Here is a 25,819-nt window from a genome sequence, read left to right as displayed (position 1 = left end):
AATTGATGGAAAACCTCCGGCAGCATGTACAGTGAAACCAGATTTAATGCTGCAGGTGCAGTGAACTTTCTTCAGAACTTCTGTATTTGTTTGTTTTTTATTAATAGATTACAGATTCCTAATTCAAGGCTATGTGTGGGACACATTGAGCGGGTCATCCTGTTATAGTTACACTGAATTCTTAACTTTATGTTTGGCTGCAGAGGACATACGGCAAGAAGGATAAATTGGTGGTAGATTCTGCATAACACAGAGTCACTTGAACAATGTCGTGCATTCAAACATCAAATGGATTTTGGATGGTTGCCGTGATCATGGTGGATTTCTATTAAGGTGAATGACACAAGGTGTCTGAAATTAGTTCTGAGCGAAATGCAGTGAAACAGGATAACTCTTGAGATGCATCAAACTTTTGTATTGAACTGGTAACTCAATCATCATTATCTAATGGTGATATTGATGATGATGGTCACAGAGTACAGAAGTATGCTTGGTAACAGTATTAATTAGTGCTAACATAATAGGGAGTGATGTGATGAACCATTTCCTCTTATAAAAGACGCTGGAGATGTTGAAGTCGCCCACTCAAAATTGTGTGGATGTCGAGTGCCTTTTTTTAAGAAGACATTCTGGACCCTTGCCTTTATTTTAGAGATGTGAGATCAGGGCGGTTATGTTAGAGTTTTACAAAACTTTGGTGAGTCCACAGCTGGATTACTGTGTGTAGTTCTGTTTACAACACAACACCAATTTTTTTAAGTGGAGGGAGTTTGTGGAAGATTAAGCAGCGCTGGAGAGCTCTAAATATTAACAGATGCTTTGTTCATCCAGGTTGTTTTCTTTACAACAGAGGAAACAGATGGGGGAACGTGATTGAGATATATATGACTACAAGTGGCATGGCCAGGGTAGATGGGAAACTGTTGTTATCTTTAATTAGGTGTTCAGTAAGGAAGGAACATAATTGAAAATGGTGGGTAGGTGTATTAGAATGAATTTTATGAAGTATTTGTTCAGCCAGACGGTAGTGCGCATCTGCAGGGCAATGCCTCGGAGGGTAGTAGAAGTGAGAAAAAGAACTTTTTAATGTTTACGTGGATGAGCACTTCAAGAATTCTAACATACAACTCAAATGCTGGAATATGCGGTTAGAATAATTAGATTGGCACAACTCTGTAGAAATTCCGTTTGTGCGTTCTGTGACTGTATTAATCCACCACCAAGTCAAACAATCTTTCTGCATGATGTCGAGAATTTGGTATTGGAGTGGGGTGGATAAAGCTAAAAATCACACTTCACAGGAGCAGAGCTCTGAAAGCTCGTGGTTCCAAATGCAACTGGTGGACTAGAATCTGGTTTTATAATATTTTTTTTAAATATTTCTGCATCTATCCTGTAAAGATCTGGAAGAATCCTGCATGTTACAAATAAAGTCGCCTCTCATACCTATGCTTTTCCTATAAATTCACTTTGATCTGTCACTAATTAATCTGATTCATTAACTAATCTGAACTAAACTAATCGAAACTAAACTAATTAGTTAATCCCATTCATTAACAAATATTTTCCTCATTCCTTCACGGAGATGAAGAATTATTTGAAACAATTTGTGCTGAACTTCTTTCCATCTATTATGTTTTTACCTTTATACTCTCGGGTCTCAATATATTTCACCATGTCTAGCTTATTTCCAGCAAGTATGAATTACCTTTTTTTAAAAAACCGTTTTCTACCCTTTTATGAGCTGACACTACGCGTGAAGCATTATTTCATGACTGACATATTTTGGTTCCTAAATCCCGCATTTTTTTAAATGTGTGCTTGCATTCCTCTGTGCAATCATCCCATGAGGACATTATTCAAGACGGCAGTTAATCACTCAAGATCAATGTCATTCATTTGAAGAGGATTAATGATTTTTTTGAATAACATCTCTGCATTATTATGTGCAGATTAACATGATTTCATCTATGAAAGCCGAATGTAACATAGCTATTAAAATGTGTTATTACCTTAAGCACAGTTACAAATGTGCTGTACAGCGTACTGAGAATAAACAGGACGACAAACGTCATAATGGATAATGAACTGTTGGCATCTCCAACGAAATTTTCTCGTTCGTTTTCTTCGATGTCATAGTCTACCGGGTCCGCTATTATTTCAGAGATACCTGCAATTAGTGGAGAATTTTTTTTTGAAAAATTAGTCACGTCGACAAAAAAAGTCCCGGTAAGTTTTCTGTAATATCAAGGCACCGGCAATTGTGCGCTATTTGATACATTCGTTGTCAGACTGAGTAAACTTCAGTAAAGGAATTAATGTTCTATCATGGGACTTTCATGACAGAGTAGACTACATAGTTGTGAGAACAGGCAATAGAGGGCAGAGAATAGTAAACATGGCTTTCTCAGAGGGATGTCATGCCGAACAAATTTGTTGGAACTTTTTGAAAATGCAATAAAATGTGTGGACAACAGGAGATCAGTTGATGTAGTTTATATATGGATTGCAGCAAAGCTTTTGAAAGACCTCTTACTGTACATTATTTGAAACAGTTAAAGCACATGGACCTGAGCGAAAGCTTTCACACCAGATCAGAAACTGGCTCTGTAATAGAACCCAAAGACAATGATAGAAGGCTGTTTGGATCACTGGAGCCTTCTGTGCAACAGTGCACCACTCGGAGCAATTTAAGGACACTTATTGTTCGTTGGATACACAAAACATTCAGATAAGAATGTGGGGGGAGGAGGAATATGAAGCAAACTTGCAGAAGACACCACATTTGGAAGAGTGGTAAATAGTGAAGATCCTATTGGGTGATTGGAGACCTAAGACAGATGATAATTAACCCTGATAAGTGCGAGATAATATGCTTTGGAAGAAGAAACAAGATGAAGTAGTGTTATGGCACACTTGTTTTCATCTGTCGTGCCATAGAGCATAAAGAAGTAATTTTGGATTTGTACAAAGCGTCAGTCAGGCCAGGTTTGGAGTACAATGTCCAGTTCTGGTCTTGTCATGGCAGGAAGAATGTGATAGGATCAGAGGGAAGAGAGGGAAGGTTCACTAGATGTTGCCTGGGACAGACAAATTGAGCTATGTTACGACCCTAGATAGGTTTGGATCGTTTTCTTCAATAAAGAGAAGACATAATGGGTATGATTTACGTGTATACGTTTACGAGTGGTATGGGAAGTTTTAATAGAGAACACCTCCCCCTCCCCCTTGGTTGAGGAGTCAATCACGACAGGAGCATGAGGTTCAGAGTGTCATTCAACACGTAGAGAGAATTTGGAATGCACAGATTGGCGAGGTAACATAGAACATCGAACATAGAACATTACAGCGCAGTGCAGACACTTCGGGCCTCAATACTTTACAGAACTGTGAAAATACTCTGATGCTCATGTAACCTACACCATTCCATTATTATCTAAACGTATTCCCAATGCCCATTTAAATGCTCTTAACTTCGGCGAGTCTACTACTGCAGGCAGGCTATTTCACGCCCCTAGTAATCTCTGAGTGAAGAAACTACCCCGAATATCTGTTCTAAATCTAACAGCCCTCAGTTTAAGCTCAGTTCCCTCATGTTAGCCTTCACCATCCGAGGAAAAAGGCTCTCACTGCCCACCCTATCTAACCATGTTATGAGCTGATACATTTTGATTAAGTCGCCTCTCAACTTTCTTCTCTCCCACGGAAACAGCCTCAATTCCCTCAGCCTTTCTTCAAAAGACCTTCCTTCCATACCAGGCAACATCCTAGTAAATGTCCTCTGAACCCTTTCCAAAGCTTCAACATCCTTCTGATAGTGCGGTGACCAGAACTGCATGCAATATTCCAGGTGCGGCCTTACCAATATCTTGGACAGTTGAAGCATGATCTTGTGGCTATGAAGCTCAATCTCCCTACCAATAAACGCGAATACACCATATGCCCTCTTAACAACCCTATCAAACTGGGTGACATTTTTCAGGGATTTATGCACCTGGACACCGAGATCGGTCTGTTCATCTACACTGCCAAAAATTTTACCTCAAGTCCAGTACTCTGCGTACCCATTACTTCTTTGAAGTGAGCCACCTCACACTTTTTCCACATTAATCTCCATTTCCCACTTCTCAGCCCAGCTCTGCATCTTAACTGTGTCCCTCTGTAGCCCACAGCATCCTTTGGCACTAACCACAACTCTGCCTACCTTAGTGTCATCCGCAAATTTACTAACTCATCCTTTAGCGCCCACATCCAGATCATTTATAAAAATGACAAATAGCAGTGCCCCCAGACCAGATCCTTGCGGCATGCCACTGATAACCAAGAACCAGGATGAACATTCCTATTCGAGCACCATCCCCTATCTTCTTTAAGCTAGCCGATTTCTGATCCAAACCATTAAATCACCTTCAATCCCGAAACTCCATATTTTGTACAATAGACTACAACGTGGAATCCTATCAAACGCCTTACTGAAGTCCAAATACGCTACATCAACTGACTGACCTTCATCCACCTGTTTTGTCACCTTCTCGAAGAACTCAATAAGGTTAGTGAGACACGACCCACACTTCACAAAACTGTGTTGACTATCCCTAATCAAATCATTCCTTTCCAGATGCTCATATATCGTAACTCTTATAACCCACTGTAAGGCTCACTGGCCTATAATGATCAGTGTTGTCCCGACTCTCTTTCTTAAACAAGGTAACAACGTTTGTTATCATCCAGTTTTCTGGCACTACTCCTGTCGGGAATGGTGGCATAAAGATCGAAGCATAGGGCTCTGCAATCTGTTCACTGGCTTCCCCGAGAATTCGAGGATAAACCCCGTCTAGCCCAGGGGTCTTAACTATTTTCAGATCTTCCAAAATTGCTAAAACTTCCACTTTGTCAAGCGTAATCCCATCAATTCTTGTAGTCTGCATCTCTGCATTCTCACAAACATTTCCCTTTTCCAAAGTGAAAACTGACGAAAAGTATTCATTAAGCACTTCAGTTATGTCCTCAGATTCCACACACAACTTTCCAAAGCCATCTTTGATTGGCCTGATCTTACTCCAGTCATTCTTGCATTCCTGATATATCTGTAGAAGGTCTTCACGTTTCCCTTGTTCCTAACAGCCAACAACTTCTCACGTTGGCTGGAAACCTTGCAAACTTTGAAGAAATGGAAAAGTACTTCAAATATCACAATATTCAGGGATATGGGACAAGTGCAGTAAATTGCAATTAGTGCACGTTTAGTGCATGTTGGAGGAGACACGATGGAGCAAAGGGTCTTTTCTGTGCTGTTATGAATCTGTGCATCTATGGATCTGTAAAATGTATTAATGTCCCATACAATTGTGCTTTTTACGTTCGGAGAAAAAAGTGAGAATGACAACAGCATCTGGTGACCACCAACTAATATCTTGCCTCTTGATACCAACAACAATTAAACAAAATCCATCTAAAATAATTGCACTTGATATCGCTCGGTGCAGAACATTCGTAGACATAAAGTGGAATCAGATGCTAATTAGGTATTAAAGATTATGTGAAATAGACAATTATTGGGGACGGGGAAGAGAACGCCAGTTCTCATAGAAAGATTTAACCAGTGGCCTGTTCAGTACAGATCACTATATATGTTTTCTCAATTCGGAAGCACATAGATACTCCATCTCATTTGGCAATTATATGACTTCCTGTCATCTTTTACAATTGGCTTTGTATTCTGGGACTTTACAATTGTAGAAAAGTATTGATTCTCTTCCTCTTGCAATTTCATGACAGCATTTCAACCATATGACACTTTGTTACTCGTCAAAATACCATTCAATTATTTGAACACCTTTTTTTTCCTGTTTTGAGTCATGGGTTCATTTCTGTAATTAATGCACATTTCTCCAACTGACTGATAACTTGATCCAAAATGATTCATTCTAAGTTCAAAACAGCTCCCACCAATAAAGTTCCATTGACAGGTTTGAAGAGATCAATTTAGCGATCACGTTATAAATGAAACTTTGCAGAACTATAGAACCATACAACATTACTGAATGACACAACACCCCAGCTTCACATCCAAAATGCTTCCAAATAACTTGAGGATTTCAGTCTCAACCATCAAACCAGGAAGCAAATCCCAGACAGCTCCCAGCATCGGATGGAAATGCTTTTCTCTCCCTTACTTACTATGTCGTCCTTAGAGGGACCCTCTGGTTAAACGACGATCAGTTATTTTGTTCTAGTTACAGAATGTGACTGTAAAACAAAAATTACTTTACTTGTTTATAATACATTAATGTATTTGCCTTCCCCGCAATAATACCATGGCTTCGCTGCCCAGACTACATAAACCCCTCATTATTTTGTACTGTTCAATTTAGTTAGAACTCTGCCGCCTGTCTTAGAAGGAAAACAACAATGGTACATCCATTTAAAATTTCTCACATCATTCTTATAGAACTTGTTGTCCTCTATCCTGAACAATTTTGCCTTTCCACGAACGTGGTGACTTGGACTCGACACAAAACTGCTGCATTTGATTCAATAAACTACCCACAGAGTTCGAGCATTGCATATATTTTGTGTTCAACATTTCATCAAAAGCAGGAAAACATCTCAATGGTTCACACATGCCTTTTTTTTTAAAAACCACTTCATCACCTGTTCTTCAGCAATCACGGACTGGTGGACGTATACTGTAAAGTTTCTGACATCCTTTCACTTCATATATTCCCACTTACAGACTGAATTCAAATTATCATATTTCACCAGCAGAACTGAACCAGTAATATAAAGCTACATTTGACAGCCATTATCATTAATCTAAATGACGCCATTGCCTCTGTATCATCAACGAAATCCAAATTAAAACTTTCACATTAAACTATAAATCATGAATGTACACCTCAAATTCCAAGCGATAAAACACTAAGTCGTGTCATACAACACTGGAGATGGTCAAAAACAAAGGAACACATTCTCCAGTGTTAAACGTTGCTTCCTGTCGGTGACACAATTTTGTAATCAAACTTGGCGCTCTCTTGTATTTCATGGGCTTTATTTTTCTGACAAGTCTTCTACGTTGGACGTCGGCAAATGCCTCACTATATCTATTTAGACATTACCGAAATACTATCCCTAAGAGTCCCCTTGATGCTATTGCACCAAAAAAAATCGCTTAACTTCATAACACACGATGTTCACTTCACAAATTCATTCGGACTTTCCATGATTAGTCCATCTCTTTCTTAGTAGCATTCCACCTGACCTCTAATAATTGGTTATCGTAAAGTGCCCTCCATGGAGTATAGACTGACTGGCCTTTAACTTTCTGGTCTACCATCAAGACATTTTCGAGGCTGGAATAGTTGTAGACTTACAATTATAATTTTCTGCTACCTCACATACATTTCGTGAGAATTGGCAAATGATCCTTTGAGCATCTATTATTTCCTCACTGGGTTCCTTTTACCACGAAATATTTATGCACTTTCCAGGAGGTTTGACTCTACAATACTTTCATTCTCATTATTATTTAATCTAAAATTTTACTGGAATCCATTTTTAATTACACTCTTTGCATTAATTCCCTCCTTAGTGGAGACAAAGAATTCTGTAAGAAACAGTTACAATGGCCACTCCTGTTCATCCCAATGCTTTCATTATTCACATTCTTCCCTGAAATAGCTCAATGAAAACATACTTAGGTATGCCTTAACTTTTCCATCATTTTATTAATTCTCTCGTTGATTTGCTACTCTCCTTTTTGTTTTAATTATCTTCGATTCTGTAGCTTGCTGCTGTTTAGATGACAGGAATATGGAAGCATGGAGCAGACCGTCCCACCCCTTGATACTGATTCACCATTCTCGACAGTATGGGATCGCCTACCTCGAGTCATTTTTCCATACATCCACATTGCCGCTAATGTCATTAACATCAAACACCAACCGTACACTGTCATGCACATCCTCGGTCAATCTCTCATTATTCGATTAGCTCAGACTATTAGTGCTGTCTCTTCAAAGTCGTTTCATGGGATGGTATGACAATCTCACAAATTTGTCTGGACGTCCATCACAATTCATTTGAAAGGAAATTGCATCCTAACTTAAGTGAAGGTAATAGATTTTGCACTATGTCTCGGTGCAATCTTAGCAATACTACAAATTTGAAGCAATACGTGCATTCACATCAAATTTACTTGCGATTGAACTCCTTAAAACATAGTTGCTGTTCATTGCTTTCTAACAAATTTGATTTGATTGGAATTATTATTGACATATACCTAGGTACAGTAAAATGGTTTGTTTTTCGTGCAGTGCAGGCAGATCATACCAAACAAAGTATATATGGTCCTCGGACCGAGCGAACATAAAATGCTACAGCTGCAGATAAGAGGCACAGAGAGAGATCAACATGAAATATAATATTTGAGAGTTCCATTCAGGAATCTAATAGCAGCAGGGAAGAAGCTATTCTTGAATATATTTGCACATGTGCACAAGCTTTTATGTCTTCTGTCTGAGAGAAGAGACTGGAAGAAAACGTAGCAGGAGTGAAAGCGGTCTTTGATTCAATTAGTTGGTTTCCCAAGACAATGGAAAATCAACACGTCTTCAAATGCTGGAAGGCTGGATTATGTTATGGACGGGGCTGTGTTCATGACTCTTGTAGTTTCTTGTGGTAATGGGAAAAGCTGTTGCCCAATCGCACTATGATGCAGACACAGAGAAGGCTATCTATGGTGCATCTGTGAAAATTGATAAGAGTGCTTGTGGACATATCAAATTTCCTTCAGCCACCTGAGGAAGTAGAGATGCTCTTTTGTTTCCTTGAACATTGAGACGACATGGGTAGACCAGACAGTTTGTTGGTCGTAATCACTTCCAGAACCTTGACACTGTGGATGAACCCCATCTCAGCACTATTGATGCAGACAGGGGCATGCCGTCAACTTCACTTCCACAAGGCAATGCTCAACTCCTTCGTTTTATTGATTGTTGTCTTTACACCAACCCTTTTAGCATTCCATCTCTTTCTTGCATTTGTTAGATTTCAATAACTAATGTAGTCAGACTCACAATTCCCTTTTAGCATTAACATTTCCCATTCTCCTGGCTTTTCAGGGATACTCCTCATTGAAGGCCGTTATGCCAAAGAGGATAAACTTGTACTTAATCTACAAAATAATCCATCTGATCTCTTCTTGCCCAGGCATCAGACTGTCCATATCAGTTAGGAGCCTCCTTGCTTTCTTATCACGACCCACGTAGTTAATTGCCACTGACAATGCTGAAAATCTTGCATGGTGTCCTCATAATCATTGATGCAGCTTAGGAATAACGAGTGCACAAATATTGTTCCTTACACTACATCATTTATAACAATCGTCCAACAATAGAATGATAGTTTATGCATTCCATTTCGCCTGACGCAATGTTTTCTTCAAATTATTGAAACCTTAATTAATGCCAATATAATGTCTGTCTTCAAGAAATCTTGAATTCACACCAGTATAGTTAATGCGAAGAAATTAGTGCTCATAATGTGTTCAGGCATTTGGACATTTCATCAAAAACAATCATGGTCGCAGAAGTTTCGTACTTGTCACAGAATAAACTGTTTCACAGAATGCATTCAAAGCTCACGTCCAGGGTTTTAGTCTATCAATGCCATTTTGGTTTGAACTGACCTGCTGTGTGCTCTCAGTAACAGCTGCAACTGGCATTTATCGCATCCAAAAAGCAAATCAGTTTTGTTTACGCATATGCAATTAATAACAAGACTTCAGTGGAGTTGGGTGAGTTGGTATCGAATTACTGAGGAGAGAACAATGAAAATGACGGATTAAGGTGGCAAGCAGATAGTTTGGCACAGTGGATCTCGACTGCGAAATCGAGAAATAGACAGAAGGCAATTCCCAAACTTTATTTCAATTCTTTCTGTCCAAAAGATATGTTTCAAATAGCTGATGTAGAATGGTGGCTTACACATTTCAACAACTAACCAACACGTAATGTCATGGAACCGTCAATAAATGAGTATTTGTTTTAGTATGAACAGATACCATATAAAAAGCTTCGCCATTTGTATTGTCATCATGTCACGCAAGATTGTACATGTACAGATTCTAGGTTAGTAGCAGCATCATTCTTCAATTCAAAGGTAGTTTCTGACATGGATAGATACCCCATTACATGACCTGAGGAATCTGCTCTAGTTACTGACACCCCCACCAGTACTGAAAAGCTGGACAGTATACAGCACGGTCTTTCTAATATACAACGAAACAGTCACTGCAGAACCAGATACCACAAAGAACACAGATCATAGAAGATTATAGTGCAGTACAGGCCCATCGATGTAGCACCGACCTGTGAAATCAATCTGAAGTATATCCAACCTACATTATTCAATTCTCGTCCATATGCCTCGACAATGACCATTTAAGTGCCATTAAGTTGGCGAGTCTGCTATTCTTGCAGGCAGTGCGTTCAATCCCCTATTACTTTCTGAGTAAAGCAACTACCTCAGACATCTGTCCTATAACTACCGTCCCGCAATTTAAAGCTATGTCCACTCGAGTGAGCCATTGCTATCCGAGGAAAAACGCTCTCACTGCCCACCTTATCTAACTCTCTGATTATCTTGTATGTCTCAATTAAGTCACCTCCAACCTTCTTCTCTCTCATGAAAACAGCCTCGAGTCAGTCAGACTTTGCTCATATGGTCTTATTTCCATACGGGCAAAGTCATAGTAAATATCGTCTGAACCCTTTCCAAAGCTTCCACATCCTTCCTATAATGCGTTGACTAGAACTGTTCAAAATACTCCAAGTCCGGCCACACCAGAGATTTGCACAGCTACAGCATGACCGTGTGACTCCGAAACTCAATCCCTCTAACAAATAAAGCTAACACACTGTATGCCTTATTAACAACCCTATCAACCTGGGTGGCAACTTTTAAGCATCTATGTACATGGACACTGAGATCTCTCTGTTCCTCTCCACAACCAAGAATCTTACTATTAGCCCAGTGCTCTTTATTCCTGCTGTTCTTTCCAAAGTCAATCACGTCACACCTTTCCGCACTAAACTCCACTTGCCCCACCTGAGCACAGCTCTGTAGTTTATCTATGTCTCTCTGTTATCCACAAGATCCTTCGGCACCATCCACAAGCCTACCGATCTTAGTATCAGCCACAAATTTACTAAGTCATCCTCCTATGCCGCATATAGGTTATTTATAAGAATGACAAACAGCAGTGGATCCCAAACACATCCTTGCAGTACATCACTAGGAACTGAACTCCACGAAGAATATTTCCCATCAAACACCACCTTCTTCTTTCAGCTACCCAATTTTTGATTCAAACCGTGAAAGCACACTCAATCCCATGCCTCAATATTTTGTGCAATTGCCTACCATGGGGAAACTTATCAAACGCGGAACTTGTTTCGATATTTTCCCACTCAGAGACAGCCTCACGCATGGATACACAGAACAGACAATTGAAATGAACTCTCCAATCACCAATCCAGCACGAACAGTTGTCACATCACGTTGAACAGATCTATCCACACAAAGATATGCCTTTCCACATGGAGTTATGTCACATCGAAGTGCAAAGCAGAGTGTCACATGCGGAGATACAATCTACTGAGAATAAGAATCTCATGTCATGAAACTGCCAAAACTGCTGAATGTCAAACATTTTCATCACATTCATGAACAGCGGGTCAGACATATATGTTTACCAAAGCAGGTTACCTGAGCATGCTATCTTACACCTGACCAATGGTGTAGGCTTTCGTGGTCATGTATACATTTCAGAACCACAACCCTTTGCATTCCTCCCTCATAAACTAATCAGAACACATACTTCACGAAAAACTTCGAATCAGAATAGCCAATGTGAAATTTGTGCCTTGCAGATTCGGAATGTTGCAAATGTTTTGCGAAAGATTTTTTCCTCCCATGTTAAAATGTAGTTTTTTTGGGAGAAGAGGCATCGTAGATGCAGTTGAAACTAGACACAACCTGCCAACCAACTCCCCAGATTGCTGCATTGGTTTCAGCTTATTGTGTGCGATATTTCAGCCATGACACTTTAAATAAAAAAAAATCTGTTGATCTTGCAAATCAGAAACTAAAGCAAAAATTGCTCGAAAGACTCAGGACATACAGTCATAGAGTCGTAGAGATGTACAGCACGGAAACAGACTCTTCGGTCCAACCCGTCCATGCCAACCAGATATCCCAACCCAATCTAGTCCCGCCTGCCAGCACTTGACCCATATCCTTCTAAATCCTTCCTATTTATATACCCACCCAACTCTCAGCATCTGTGGAGAAAACTCAGAGTTGACGTTTCGTTTAAAGTGACCCTTCCTCGTTGGGTTTAATGAAGGTCACTTGAACAAAATGATAATGCTTTCTCTTCGCAGATGCTGGGAGACCTACTGATACATGGAAAATGGTCTGTTAGGTGCACAGGTTGGAAATGACATAACGCTATTACACCAACGATAGGATCAGCTAATTGATAATGGATTTGCATCCACATATAATACTTCAAATGGATGCTTTCATTGTCCAGGTGGATTCTGATTTCGCCTGCTAATAGTCAGAGTAAGCGTGGAGATTCGACATGGGTGAAGTTCAAAGCAGCGATTCTTGCACTGATGCAGGAGTGATGTTGTACGAGTGCAATCCGTCATACTGTATCAGAATTTATAACTACAAATTAATGGGTGATAGATTTAAGATTGATGTTAGAGGCAAGTTCTTTACAGAGAGAGTGGTAAGGGCGTGGAATTCCCTACCTGCTAAGGTAGTCAACTCATCCACATTAGGGAGATTTAAACAATCCTTAGATAAGCTCATGAATGCTTTTGGGATAGTGTAGGGAGACGAGTTGAGAAAAGTCCATAGGTCGGTGCAACATCGAGGGCCGAAAGGCCTGTTCTGCAGCGTATTGTTCTATGTTCTATGGAATATATGGAAAGACTGGTGAAGTGAAGGTAAGGGTAATCCAAACACGAATTTGACTCACTGAATGTTATTTCGATAAGTGAGGAAGCGTTTTGCAAGGGAAGCATTAATAGACATGGTTGAAATGTTCAGTAGTGATGGGTAAATGGGAACTTCTGCGAATTCATATGCCTGGTAATTAAGTTTGGTGTAAATTTAAGACTATAGACAGTGAAAGATATATAGCAGACAACGAATGGGTGAAACAGTCAGTATGATTTTGGTGAAAGCAGACAAACCACAAAATGGCAGTCTTCTGTTGGGTTGATTGATCAGCTTAAATATTCCATTTATGTCGAATTTCAAGTTAGAAAAGAAAACAACTGTCACCACAGGAAATGGACAAAAGCTGAATGATGCCAATGAGTGACGAACCTGAGGTGTCGACAGAACAGAGGACAATGATTTCGGATTCTGCATTGTTTGATTTTATGTCACGTCTTAGGATGTATTAGACGTAAATAGAGAAAAAATAGACGGTTGTGAGAGGGAAGTATGTGATATCAGTGTCGAAGTGGAGTCTGAGCTTGCTCGCATGATATCTGTGATGGAATGCGTGTAGCCTGCTCTGGATGAGGGCTCAAGCATGGATCCTTGTGAAAATGCAACACAAATACGACAGACTATGACTGGACGTCACGACTGGACGTAGAGTACTTGGCAAGACTGGTTACATGAAGATAAGGGCAATTTGGAGAACTGATTAGCACATTGAACAAGTTGACACCACGATATCTTCAATCATTTTATTTAACAACGCGATGCCCCATTGGCTCTGCATGATGGAGGAATGCAGCCAAAAATGGTGAGGATAAGTGTGGCTTATTCAGAGTGAAGCCGAGTGGCTCTAAAGGTCTGCACATGTAAACAAGCTGCAGTGCTGGCGACTCACAAGTGGGTATCACACACTTCAATCAAGGTCAAAATCACCTTTTTGGAAGTACTATACATGCAAACCAAGAATAAGTAAGTCAAAGTATTTCCATTCTGCATTTATTAGAACCATCGGAGCCACATACAGACTTAAACACGGTTTAGTTTTCCTGCAGTAGCGGGGTGGAACGTTTCAAGCGATCTTCGGAACGATTAGATTTACAAGACAAGGCTTTCCTTGCATTTCAGAGTCTAAGCTTAATTATCTTTTACCAACAGATGCAATTTGGAATAGTGGCTACTTTCTTTTTTACAAAAGTGATCACTGATCATAAATGTGACTGATGCGTGCAATGAATTGAAAATGCTTAAACGGTTACTTAAACAGTTATTGCCACAGTAACATTAACCTATCTATGGAAAACAGTTAGTCAATCACTGCAAGTTATGTGCAGGATTTAACAATGTCGCTTAATACGACTGAAACATTGACTGATGTCGGTTTACCATGAGATTTATTTGTACTCCTGATTAACTCCCGGCTGAGGGATGGGTGTCCCACTAAGCAGGAGTAAGTGGTGTCACTGTTCCATTCCGCCGCTGAGACTCTCAACCTGCTGGTCACGACGTTGGAAGCATTCCCCTCCTCGCTATCTACTTGGGTTCGGTACCCGGCATCCAAAAGGGTGTCATTGGCCATCCAGCCAATGTAGATCTCAGCTGGGTAAAAGCTGGTGACGAGACACATCAGGGTCGCTGAATTCTCAGTGTCAATCTCGTCCGTCGATGGCTGCAGGAGATAAACCTGAGGAGGACGCATTTGGTCGTCTGCAAAGAGAATGATGTTTGTTTAACTGAGATCATGTTACATCTGCATTAGAATTTCATTGCTAATAATGCATATAGTTTATAAAATATTTCCTATCTGTCAGACTATGCAAATATTTCTGAATGCTACAGCATTTCATGTCCCCTACTTTGCTGGGTTAAATCTTGGAGCCAATCATACATTTTGCAAAGATTGCTATTCGTGGGGTGCAAATGATTCATCCACTTACAGTTCATCACTCTCATTTTCAGTAAAGAAGAAGCCACGGCTATTTGCTTTCCATGATTTCCTCATAGCGTTTTAACAAGCCATTCGGCCCAACAAGTCCATACCCACACGCCAAAGAGCATCCCTCCAAGACCCACTCCCGACAAAAGCACATTATTCATTGCCAATCCATCTAACATACACATATTTGGACTGTCGACGAGAGCTGGAGCTCGCAATGGAAGCCCACGTGAACATGGGAACCCTCTACACAGAGTTGGAATTGAACCTGTGCCCTGAGGCAGCAGTGCAAACCAGTGAGCCACTTGCTGCTGCTGACTTGGGGCCATTTAGTGTAATGCATTAATGGTTTGACAGGATTTTTTTCCATTGAACTAGTGTATGAGTCAGGCTTATATCAAAGTATCATAAATTACTATTTTTAGAAAGATACATACTGGACTGGAAACGTTCACCCTATTTTTCTCTCCATAGATTCTGCCATTCCTGCTCTGTTTCTTCGAAATATTTTTTTATTTCAGACTTCCGAAATCAATTCTAGTTTGTTGTTATTGCAGTACCATCCCGACTTACCAATTTTCTTCTTGAGAGACGCTTTCATTGGTGTTGGTAATTCACTGTCTTCTACCAAGCAAACATATTCGGCACCACTGTCCCATTCTGACGCAATGACTTTAAGTTTGCTCACAATGGTGAATTTGCTTCCGTTCCAATCAGGATTTTCTGTCTTGACTCCTTTCGTTCTTTCAGCCCCATTCACCTGCCAGAAAACGTTGATGTTTTCTAAGTTGCTATAAACGATTTCGCACACAATGGTCGCTGTCTTTTGCGTCCAAATCTCTTTGAATGGAGGTTTCAGTAGATTGACAGCAATATCGGTCTGACGGCAATCACCTGGAAACAGAAAGGAATGCATGTTTTCAGGCTGTGATATCGAAATCAATTCCAAAACACTACTAGAGTTGGAAATAGTTTTACTTACTGCGATCTGTTTTCTGAGATCGTTTAGGCTTAGTTAATCAGATGCTGTGTCCTCCTTTTCGTATTGGCTGCATTCACTCTGAATATTATGGATAAGCCTTCAGTAATATTTCCGATATAATCTTGAACAATTAGGAAACTGCTCTGCCTTGGGTATACTGAGGCCTAATGTCTCCGTTCGAGTGCTGCACATTTTCACCTATTGCAGTTACCAATGCCAGAAGATAGTTGCTGCCACATGAACTGCGGAATCCGATACCAGACGAGCAAACACATATCATACGTGTCTCCTGTTCATGAGCTAACATCATTTGCACTGTGTCAGAAAAACTCATGGAGAAATTGACCTGGTATCAAACTGCATTTTGATTGATTGCATCCTTTCAACAGATTTTGCTGTCCTATTTCCTTGGCAGGCTTTTATTTGAAAATAAAAGATGGTTGCTGCATGATTCAGTTCCAGTCAAGGGCCCATTCAAGAGATGTTTTTCATATTACTCTTCTTTGAAGAGTGTTAAGTGAGGAAATCTAAAATATTGCGAGCACATGTCTTTCAGTTCTCAACTCTGGTGTTGGGAATAGCCAAAACTAACAGTTATTCAGAGATGTGATAATTTTAAAGGAATGCATAACGTAGGGGAAAGCATGCATTTAGATTGCTAAAGGAAAAATGGTTGCTCTTAGTACAATAACAGTTACTTTCTTTGTGCATAACGTAAAGGACAAATGAAAAGAAGGTTCTTGAATGTTCTGCTTGTATTGTTACCTTAAATTTTCGTACAATTACACAATTCACAGAACGGGTTATCTCTGAACGTTTCAATAATACTTGTGAGGAATGCTGCCCCGTGTCTATTCTGTAGTTCAAACGGCATAATTTTATTTTGTGCGCATATTGTAAAGCTTATGCGGTTCCTCTGTTATGTCAGTGCCTCTGTCAGGTTGTCTGGGCGGGAATATTGCAAAAACTACTCCCTTGTTGACTGATATTACTGTCTCGCATTCCAAACTCTTAAGTATAAATACTTGCTTTTCCTCTGGCTGTCCTGAGTTCATCTCTTCCGCTGCGTCTCTGTTCAACCGAGGAGACTGTTAACATGAATTTGTCGATTCGCAACCTGAGTTCAGTCGCGCTCTATTACCATTTCTTCCTCAATAAGTGGTTCATATTTTACGTTCCATGATCAGTTCCATCCAAATAGTCTTGCTTTTTCACAACCTTTCAGCTAATACAATTAAGTGATAGTGGCGGGAATGGAATTGTGAAAAAAAACTGATCAGAAAGAAATTAATCATCTAGAACATGGAACATGGAACATTACAACGCAGTACAAGTCCTTCGGCTCTCGATGCTTCCCCGACCTGTAAAACTACTCTGAAGCCAATTTAACCTACCCTATGCCATTCTCGTCTATATGCATATCCAAAGACCATGTCAATGCCCTTCAAGTTTGCGAGTCAAGTACTGCAGCAGGCAGTGCGTTCCATGTCTCTACTACTCTGTGAGTAAAGGAACTCCCTCAGACCTCTGTCCATATCTATCACGCTTAATTTAAAGCTACGTCCCTGCGTGCTATCCATTGCCATTCGAGGATAAAGGCTCTCATTGTCCACCCTATCTTAGCCTCTGGTTATCTTATATGTCTCAATGAAGTCACATCCCAAACTTCTTCACTCTGACGAAAATATTCTCAAGTCCATAAGCCTTTCCTCATAAGAACCTGCCTCTGTATCAGGCAGCATCCTAGTAAATCTCGTTTGAACCCTTTCCAAAACTTCCAAATCCTTCCAATAATGCGGTGACGAGAACATTACGCAATACTCCAAGTTTGGCCGCACCAGAACTTTGCACAGAGGCAATATGAACTCATGGTTCCGAAACTCAATCCCTCTACTACTCAAAACTAAAACAGCGTATGCCTTCTTCATAACTCTATTAACATGGGTGGCAACTTCCAAGGATCTCTGCACATGGACATTGAGATCCCTCTGCTCATCTGCACCACCAAAAATCTTAGCCCCTGTACTCTTGACTCATTTAACTCTTTTCATAGTGAACCATCTCACACTTTTCCGCATTAAACTCCACTTGGCACCCTCAATCCAGGTCTGCATCGTACCTCTGTCCCTCGGTAACCTACAACATCCTTTGTCACTATCCACAACTCTACTGGTCTTAGTGTCATCCGCCAATGTACCAATCCAGGTCATTTACAAAAATGACAATGAGTAGTGGACTCAAAACACATCCTTGCGGTACACCCATAGTAACTGAACTCCAGGACGAATATTTCCCATCAACCACAAACCTCTGTCTTCTTACAGCCCGTCAATTTCTCCTCACGTTGGAAACAGAAGTCAGAGTTTTATCAATTACTTTTGAAAGCAAGCAAATTCAGAATTTCAAATGCATGGCTGAGATGATTTTAGCAGGGACACCTTTGCATCGAAGATCTGAATTTAATACTATTAGCAGGAGAAAAACAGCATAAGCATCCCATTCTACAGCAAATGTGTAAGACTCCCAAACGTCCTTGCCAATGCAGAAGCGCAAATGCTTTTATTTTCAGCAAGACTCCTCAGATGGAAGACGAAACAAAGGGACTGTATGGAATTCATCTAAGTCTATGCTCATGTAACTTTCAACGAAACATCAGCTGAGGTAAATCACTGCACGAGTTTCAAGTTGATGGCTATTCCAGTGCATGGGTAGTCACCAAACGGAATCTACCATGCTCAGTGTTTGTGACCACATGTACGAGCAGTGTTTGCTCGGTTGGATCTTTGTTCTTTCTCCACTGTTCTATGTGATTTTCTGGTATCCGTCTGTCAAATCAACTGGTGTTCCATTCACATCTACACAATAAGAATCGGCAAGTGAATGACCAGAAGTTTGTCACAGCCCATTAATCTATTTCCTTGACCACAGACCAGAGATCAGTGTTGCAAATTGATGTATTGCTACTCGTTTCTTTACGGACATGAACAGGCTTCAGCACAGTGCATAATACAATCGGGTGAGATCCAGCAACTAAGCGGACAGCAGGAAGTACAACCAATTCCGTAATTTGCAAGAATTATTCTCGTCAATAACATAATTATTTGTCTGTTCATGTGACCTCCATGGGCGGAGGGCTGAAGAATATCATCCTTCAAATGCACAAGGTAATTCATGTGCATTAGTTCTACTCGTCGAGAAATGTTTGCATTTCTAAGTACCTTTCAGTTGACTGTCAGCAACCGCTCGAGCTGGTATCAAAGGAGGAGCATGAAGCAGTGACCGAAGCAAGCAAAACACAAAATCATTTTGACACAATCATCCTCTCAACAAATTTCATTGTTCTCGTAAGACAACACGCGTTCAAGCATTAATCTTGTGGTTAAGCCCTTTCTCTTAATATACGTTTTTAGTTAACTATTTTTCTCGTCAACCTGTTCAGATAACTCAACACACAACTCTGGAGGAGGTGGCAAGTAAACACGGGCATCTTGGTCCAGGATGCCACAAGAGGGCAATGCACCACAAGAGTTTCCTTCCATTTTTTATATCAGCAATCTTCGCACTACTTGAGACCATGCGCTTGTTGAATGTTATTGCTTCTCCTGTTTACCTCATAGCCATGTGCAGTGTGCAAAAGTTGTTTCATTCCAAGAGAATTTTAAAATTGCTGGAACCTTAGAATGTTTGGTTAAGGTTTCATGTTCTGTTGATATTTAGCACAAAGTGTTAATGTTAAAAATGTTTGCTAGAACACTGTCCTTACCTTTCGGGCTCCTGATGACCCTTTTCACAGTGGACTGTGAAGGTGGATGCGAGGCAATACAGGTGTATTTTGCGCCGCTCTTCCATTCTGCTGAAGGTAAAATGAGGAGGCTCCGTGCGCTGTAGGTCAGGTCCTGTTCCAGAGCAGTGGGGAAATTGGTGATGTTCACGTTCACAGAAGCTCCGTCTTTCTCCCAGAAAATGCTTATTTTGTCAGGATAGAATCCTCTTAGCAAACATGTGAGAGTAGCAGAGCTGCTGTTCTGAATTTCTTCTGGTGATGGAGGCAGGAGGCGGATATATGGCTTCATTGATTTGACTGTAATAGAAATACATACAATTTTAGTATTTCCTCCTTAATAAAATGACATGTACAAATACATATTTCTTGTCACCAACCTCTTGCCATTCTTGTTCGTTTTGATACTGCAGTTGATGATTGATCCTGTTTTGCGGAACATGTGTATTCCGCCCCACTCTGCCACTCGTCCACGCTGCTAGTCAAGCGGCTGATCGTCACATATTGGTTTCTGTTCGCTGCTTCAGTTTGAACGCCTTCATTCCGCACCTTTCCATCCACCATCCAAGAGATAACTACCCCACTGGAAACTGTAGAAAGCACTTCGCAAACCAGAATGGCACTTTTATTGATCCAGATTTCTTCAACCAATGGATCCCTCAATAATACAGCGATCTCTGTTAGAGAGAAATCAGAGATTCAGATTCGGGTCCCTGTTCCAATAATGTAATCAGGAGTGCAACAAGAATGTCAAAATCAGTGAACAAGGATGGGATGAAAAATGCAACCGTCTCTCTTCCTCTTTCTCTCTCTCGTGTGTCTTGTGTTTGTTTGTGTGTGTATATACATATATATACACACACACACACATGTATACGCACACACGCATGCACACACACCAAATATGAAGTGCCATTGCTGCTTTTCAGGTTTATTGATTTGCATCATCATTTGCTTCTGCCAATAGAATTAAGAAACAGAGCAAGCAATAAGGAAAGTCAGAGAAACATTTGGATGAAAGAGGTGTTTCGTGTGGATCCGTGAAGTGATCATACATAGAGACAGATGCAGAGACAGGCAAACTGTGAGTCAGGTAGAAATATAGAGATATAAAGCTAGTGAATGGGAGCTTGAGATGACAGATCAAAGAAGCTAGCCAGAGAGGGACGGAGAGGGTTAGAGGGGAAGAAGATAAGAAACAGAGGCTTGGACACCTACAGGTGCAAATACTAAGAGAAGCAAAAGGAGCAACAGTAATTGATGCACGAGAAATTATTCCAATCTGCAGAAATAGGAAGATGAAAGTAGAAATAATTCCAAGATGTAGAGAAACATAGAAACCGAGACATGGACACATGATCAGTGAAAAGAAAGATGAAGTGACAGAACGACAGCGATCAGAGGAAGCAGAGACACACAGATAGATAGACAAAGACAGAGGAAAATACTAACAGGAATAAAAGAGAGTTCTAGAGCAAGGTAGACTGATAGAGACAGAGAAAATTTACCACATCGTGAGGTCGATGCATTTTAAACACAGAAGGTCATTGAGATCGTTATCCCTGATAGGTATTTTAAAGTCCTGTCTAAATGATGATCTATATAATGAATGTTCCAAATAAACATATTGGTGCATGCATGTTGTTTCTGTCGAACTTCTTCCAGTAACAAATGTCTATCTCTGTTCCACCAGACACCTTATCTCTCCCCTTAGCTACTCTGAACATTGTCCCCCCCAATACATCCTTTCTACAATTGCATGGCAGCAATCAGCAACAGAAAATACTAAATCCTCACTAGTGACAGTTTTACAAATAAGCATTGTTGAAAATGATTCCTTTGTGATGAAGTGTGTGCATTGTCAAGGCTTTATTTTGCTGCTCTGAATTGACTTGGAAAATAAGCAAAAGCGTTGTATAAAGAATTTTTAATACCGAGAATATCCAGAAACTCTGCCTAAACTTGTTAGTTAAGAGGTTTGCTCTCTAATCTCTCTCATTCAGTTGCTTTCTTCATAATGTCTCTATATCTGTCTCTTTTCCTCTGTCTTCTTCCAAGAACTTTGGTTATTTCAGTCAGACCTATACAGAGCAAAGGGGAATAATTTAAGATGTTATTCTCCACTATTTTTTTGAAAGAGCGGTTTTAGGTACCTGGTTCATTTCGACTCATTTTTGCTGCAACATTTCTCTGGACTACAAATTCCCATTGATATTACTCACTGCAACTAATTCAAGAATGCTTCATCCGCAGTAATAAACCAACAAAATAATTTTCCATCTTGTCTAATATTTATTACAAAACTGATTATGCTTATGAATGTGAGCCTGTGAGTTTGTTTAGTTTTCTTACCCGATGTTGAACTAATTTCTTTTCTCTGGTTACTACTGGTAGCAGAATGAGAAACTTGACAGCTGTACACAGAGTCGCTGTTCCATTCCCGCAGGGGCACTTTAAGCGAACTTGTCGAGCTAAAATCATCGGTCGCTGTTTTCGTTGGAGATGTAGTTGTAACGTCAGAACGTATGGTATTTCCGTTCTTCTGCCAGGTCACTGCAATGTTTTCAGGATAGTACCCGGTGATGAGACAAATCAGTTGAAGAAATCCATTTGCCCTCTGTTCTTCAGTTGCAGAGTAGTGTAGACTGATGATTGGTGGAGAAGGTTGTTTGCCTAAAATTACAAATTAAAACTTACTGTCTTGTGTATAGATGGCTACATTGTTTCGGTGATGTCATGTACAATCGATTACTCTGAAATAATACCCAAAAAAATCATATAATTGTATCAGAATATCATGTTGCTATAAGAGGTTCCTCGTAATGTTGGCATCATATTTAATCTTGAGGTGAGCTCCATAATTGTTCGAATGATAAATTCCAAGGAGCAGAAAGAAACATTTCAGTCAAATTCGTCCACGCTGACCAGTTTTCCCAAATTAAACATGTGCCATTTGGGTCATAGAATCATTGACAACAAAGAAACAAACGCTTTGGTCAAACTTGTCCATGCCGACCAGATATCTGAAATTAGTCTTGTCCCATTTGCCAGCACAGGCCCTCTATAACCTTCTTATTCATGTACCCATTCAAATGCGATTTAAATGTTGGAATTTTGCAAACCTCCAACTGGTAGCTCAATCCATGAACGCACCATCCTCAATGAGAAAAAAATATCATTTAGAAGTCTTTCATATCTTCCGCTCTCACCTTAATCCTCACCCTCTATCTTTGGACTCCCTCACACAGGGGAAAATACATTGTCTATTTAAGTTCTCATTACCATTCATAATGTTATAAACTTTGATAAGGTCACAAATCAGTTTCTGACGCACCAAGGGAAATAGTCCTAGCCAATTCAGCCTCTCCTATAGCTCAACCCTAGAAACGTCCTTGTAAATCTTTTCTGCAGTCTCTCAAGTTTCAGAACGTCCTTCCCAAAGCGGGGAGACCAGCATTGCAGACAATATTCCAAAAGCGGCCGAAGCAATTCCTGTACAGCTGTCACATGACCTCCCAACTCATATTCAGTGCACTGACCAATAACGGAAAGCATTCCAAGGGCCTTCTTCATTTGCTGATACTTAGTCCATATCCTACAAACATTTCCTCATTTACCTTCCGAAACTCATTTAAATTTTGTTACAGTACCATTTCTACCGCTTTCTCTGGAAGGTCATTTCATATACACATCATGCTCTGTGCAAAAAATAAAACCTGAACCGCAGATTCCTTTAAATCTTTTCCGTCTCACCTTAAACCTATCCATTCTAGATTTGACCTCATATCTCTTCGGGAATATACTTTGATATTTACCTTATACATTGTTCTCATGATTTTATAAACCTCTAAATGGTCGCCACTCAACTTCCTCGTTAAGACAACCTATTTTTATATCTAACTTCACTGTCTGATTTGACGGTGAGCTTATCTACTGCGCAAACATTAAGACAAATTTGTACAATGTAGAAAATGCATCCCTGGCCAAACTCCCACTTTCTAACTTTGGGTCTTCTAATCGCCTTCTGCCAAGTCTTAATCTCAGGCCCAGTACGTAGGACCGGCTCTCTGCTTTGGGATGTAATTTTGCCATGTCAAGCAATCCCTCGATTTCAGAATTCTCTTCCTTCTCCTCAACCTCTCAATGGCTTCACTCAACTCTAACTCTAAAATTTCCTCGAGCTGAAATCGTGTGAGAAATTTGTATTGATGCACGAGTCTCTGAAGAATTCCTCATTTCAACTGTCCCAAAACTAATCAATGTACTTTCAGCCTCCGAGACTCGACGTTCTGTATACGTCTCCCTAAACCTTGTCTCCTCTCCTTATTAAAGCATTTCTTTCTATGTTAAAACAAAAACCAAGTCTTGAAATATTAATGATTTATTTCCAATAATCTGTTTTACATTTCTTGCTGACGAGGCAATTTGATCTCATATAATAATCAGGAAATAATTTTGAGCAAGCTCTTCATTTTGATATCATTGTGGTTTTGTTAAATCAACAGAAGTGCGTTTACACACCAGAGACAAAAGGAATCTGGAGGCCTTGTTCAAGTACTTGAGGGAGCACAATTGTTCCTTACTCAAGTAGAATCTCTACTATATTGAAACATGGAAACATAGAAGATAGGAACAGGAGCAGGCCATTCAGACCTTCGAGCCTGCTCTGACATTCTTCACGATCCTACTAATCGTCCAAATCAATAGCTTAATCCTGCTTTCTCCCCACAACATCTTACCCTATTCACTCCAAGTGCTGCGTCTCGCCGCCTGTTGTGCACATTCAATATATTACTATCAACTACTTCCTGTGGTAATGAATTCCACATTCTCACCACTCTTTAGGTGAACAAATGTCTTCTCAAATTTCTCCTAAATGGCCCAGCTCGAATCCTCAGACTGTTTCCCCTGTTCTCGCCAACACATTGTACAGGTTGGCAGCACACATAGATCAATTCCCCATCATCGAACTGTGACTTCTATCACAGTTGTCAGAGTTTCACCAGGAGTAGAAATGAACACTTAACGCTTATTTTCTGGCCGAAATATTATTCTTAATTCCCATAACCTCATTTTTTTTCCCAAAATTAGCTTTCAAAATGTTTCGCGCATTGCTGTTGTATAACGTACACACAGTGTTTCTGTGAGCATCCCTCCGTCTGGAGCCAAATTCCTTGAACCTAACATTTATCTCGATCATAAAAGACATCGCTTAATATTTCCCTTAATTTAGACGGTTTTTTTTTTCAAAAACAATTCCCCGTGTTCTCAATACAGACAAATGGATTTCTTTCCATTCAATTTCTGATTGGACCTCATAAATTTAAAGCATTCCTGTCAGGGAACGAGACCACATTTTCTTTTTATAGAGCATAGAATATGGAACATTACAGTGCAATACAGGCCCTTCAGCCCTCGATGTTGCACCGACCTGTGAAACTATTCTGAAGTCCATCTAACCTACATTATTCCACTTTCATTCGTATGCCGATCCAATGACCATTTAAATGTCCTTAACCTTGGCAATTCTACTACTGTTGCACGCAGGCCGTTTCATGCCCCTACTATTCACTGAATAATGAAAATATCTTTGAAATCTGTCCTTTACCTATCACTCCTCAATGTAAAGTTATGTCCCCTTGTGCTTGCCGTCACCATCCGAGGAAAAAGGCTCTCACTATTCGCCCTATCTAACCCTCTGATTATCATATATGTCTCAATTAAGCACCTCTCAACCTTCTTCTCTCTAGCGAAAACAACCACAAGTCCCTCAGCCTTCCCTCGTAAGATCTTCCTTCCATACCAGGCAACATCCTAATAAATCTCCTCTGAACCTTTTCAATCCTTCTTAGAATGTAGTGAACATAACTCTGCACAGTACTCCCAAGTGCGGCCGCAGCAGAGTTTTACACAGATGCAGCATAATTTCATGGCTCCGAAACTCAATCCCTCCACTAATAAAAGTTAATACACCGTATGCCTTCTTAACAAACCTATCAACCTGGTTGATAACTTTCAGAGATGTACGGACATGGATACCGAGATCTCTCTGTGCATCCACACGACCAAAAATATTGCTATTAACACAGTGCTC

The 25,819-nt window shown here is 40.1% G+C and overlaps 1 gene segment (V, D, J or C); it reads right to left on the bottom strand.

Moving 5' to 3' along the window:
- LOC122543616 overlaps nucleotides 1-25,819 on the bottom strand; it is a 39,006-nt gene that overhangs the window by 3,419 nt on the left and 9,768 nt on the right. The window contains 6 exon segments of the C gene segment in view: nucleotides 2,013-2,170; nucleotides 14,413-14,733; nucleotides 15,536-15,856; nucleotides 19,708-20,025; nucleotides 20,106-20,402; nucleotides 22,078-22,398. Of these exon segments, the coding sequence occupies nucleotides 2,013-2,170; nucleotides 14,413-14,733; nucleotides 15,536-15,856; nucleotides 19,708-20,025; nucleotides 20,106-20,402; nucleotides 22,078-22,398 (1,736 nt within the window).

This window comes from Chiloscyllium plagiosum, chromosome 44 (genome assembly GCF_004010195.1).
Source record: "Chiloscyllium plagiosum isolate BGI_BamShark_2017 chromosome 44, ASM401019v2, whole genome shotgun sequence".
Classification (NCBI taxonomy): Eukaryota; Metazoa; Chordata; class Chondrichthyes; order Orectolobiformes; family Hemiscylliidae; genus Chiloscyllium; species Chiloscyllium plagiosum.
Note: the sequence above shows the minus strand (reverse complement) of the source record. Positions and strands in the feature narration are given on the sequence as shown.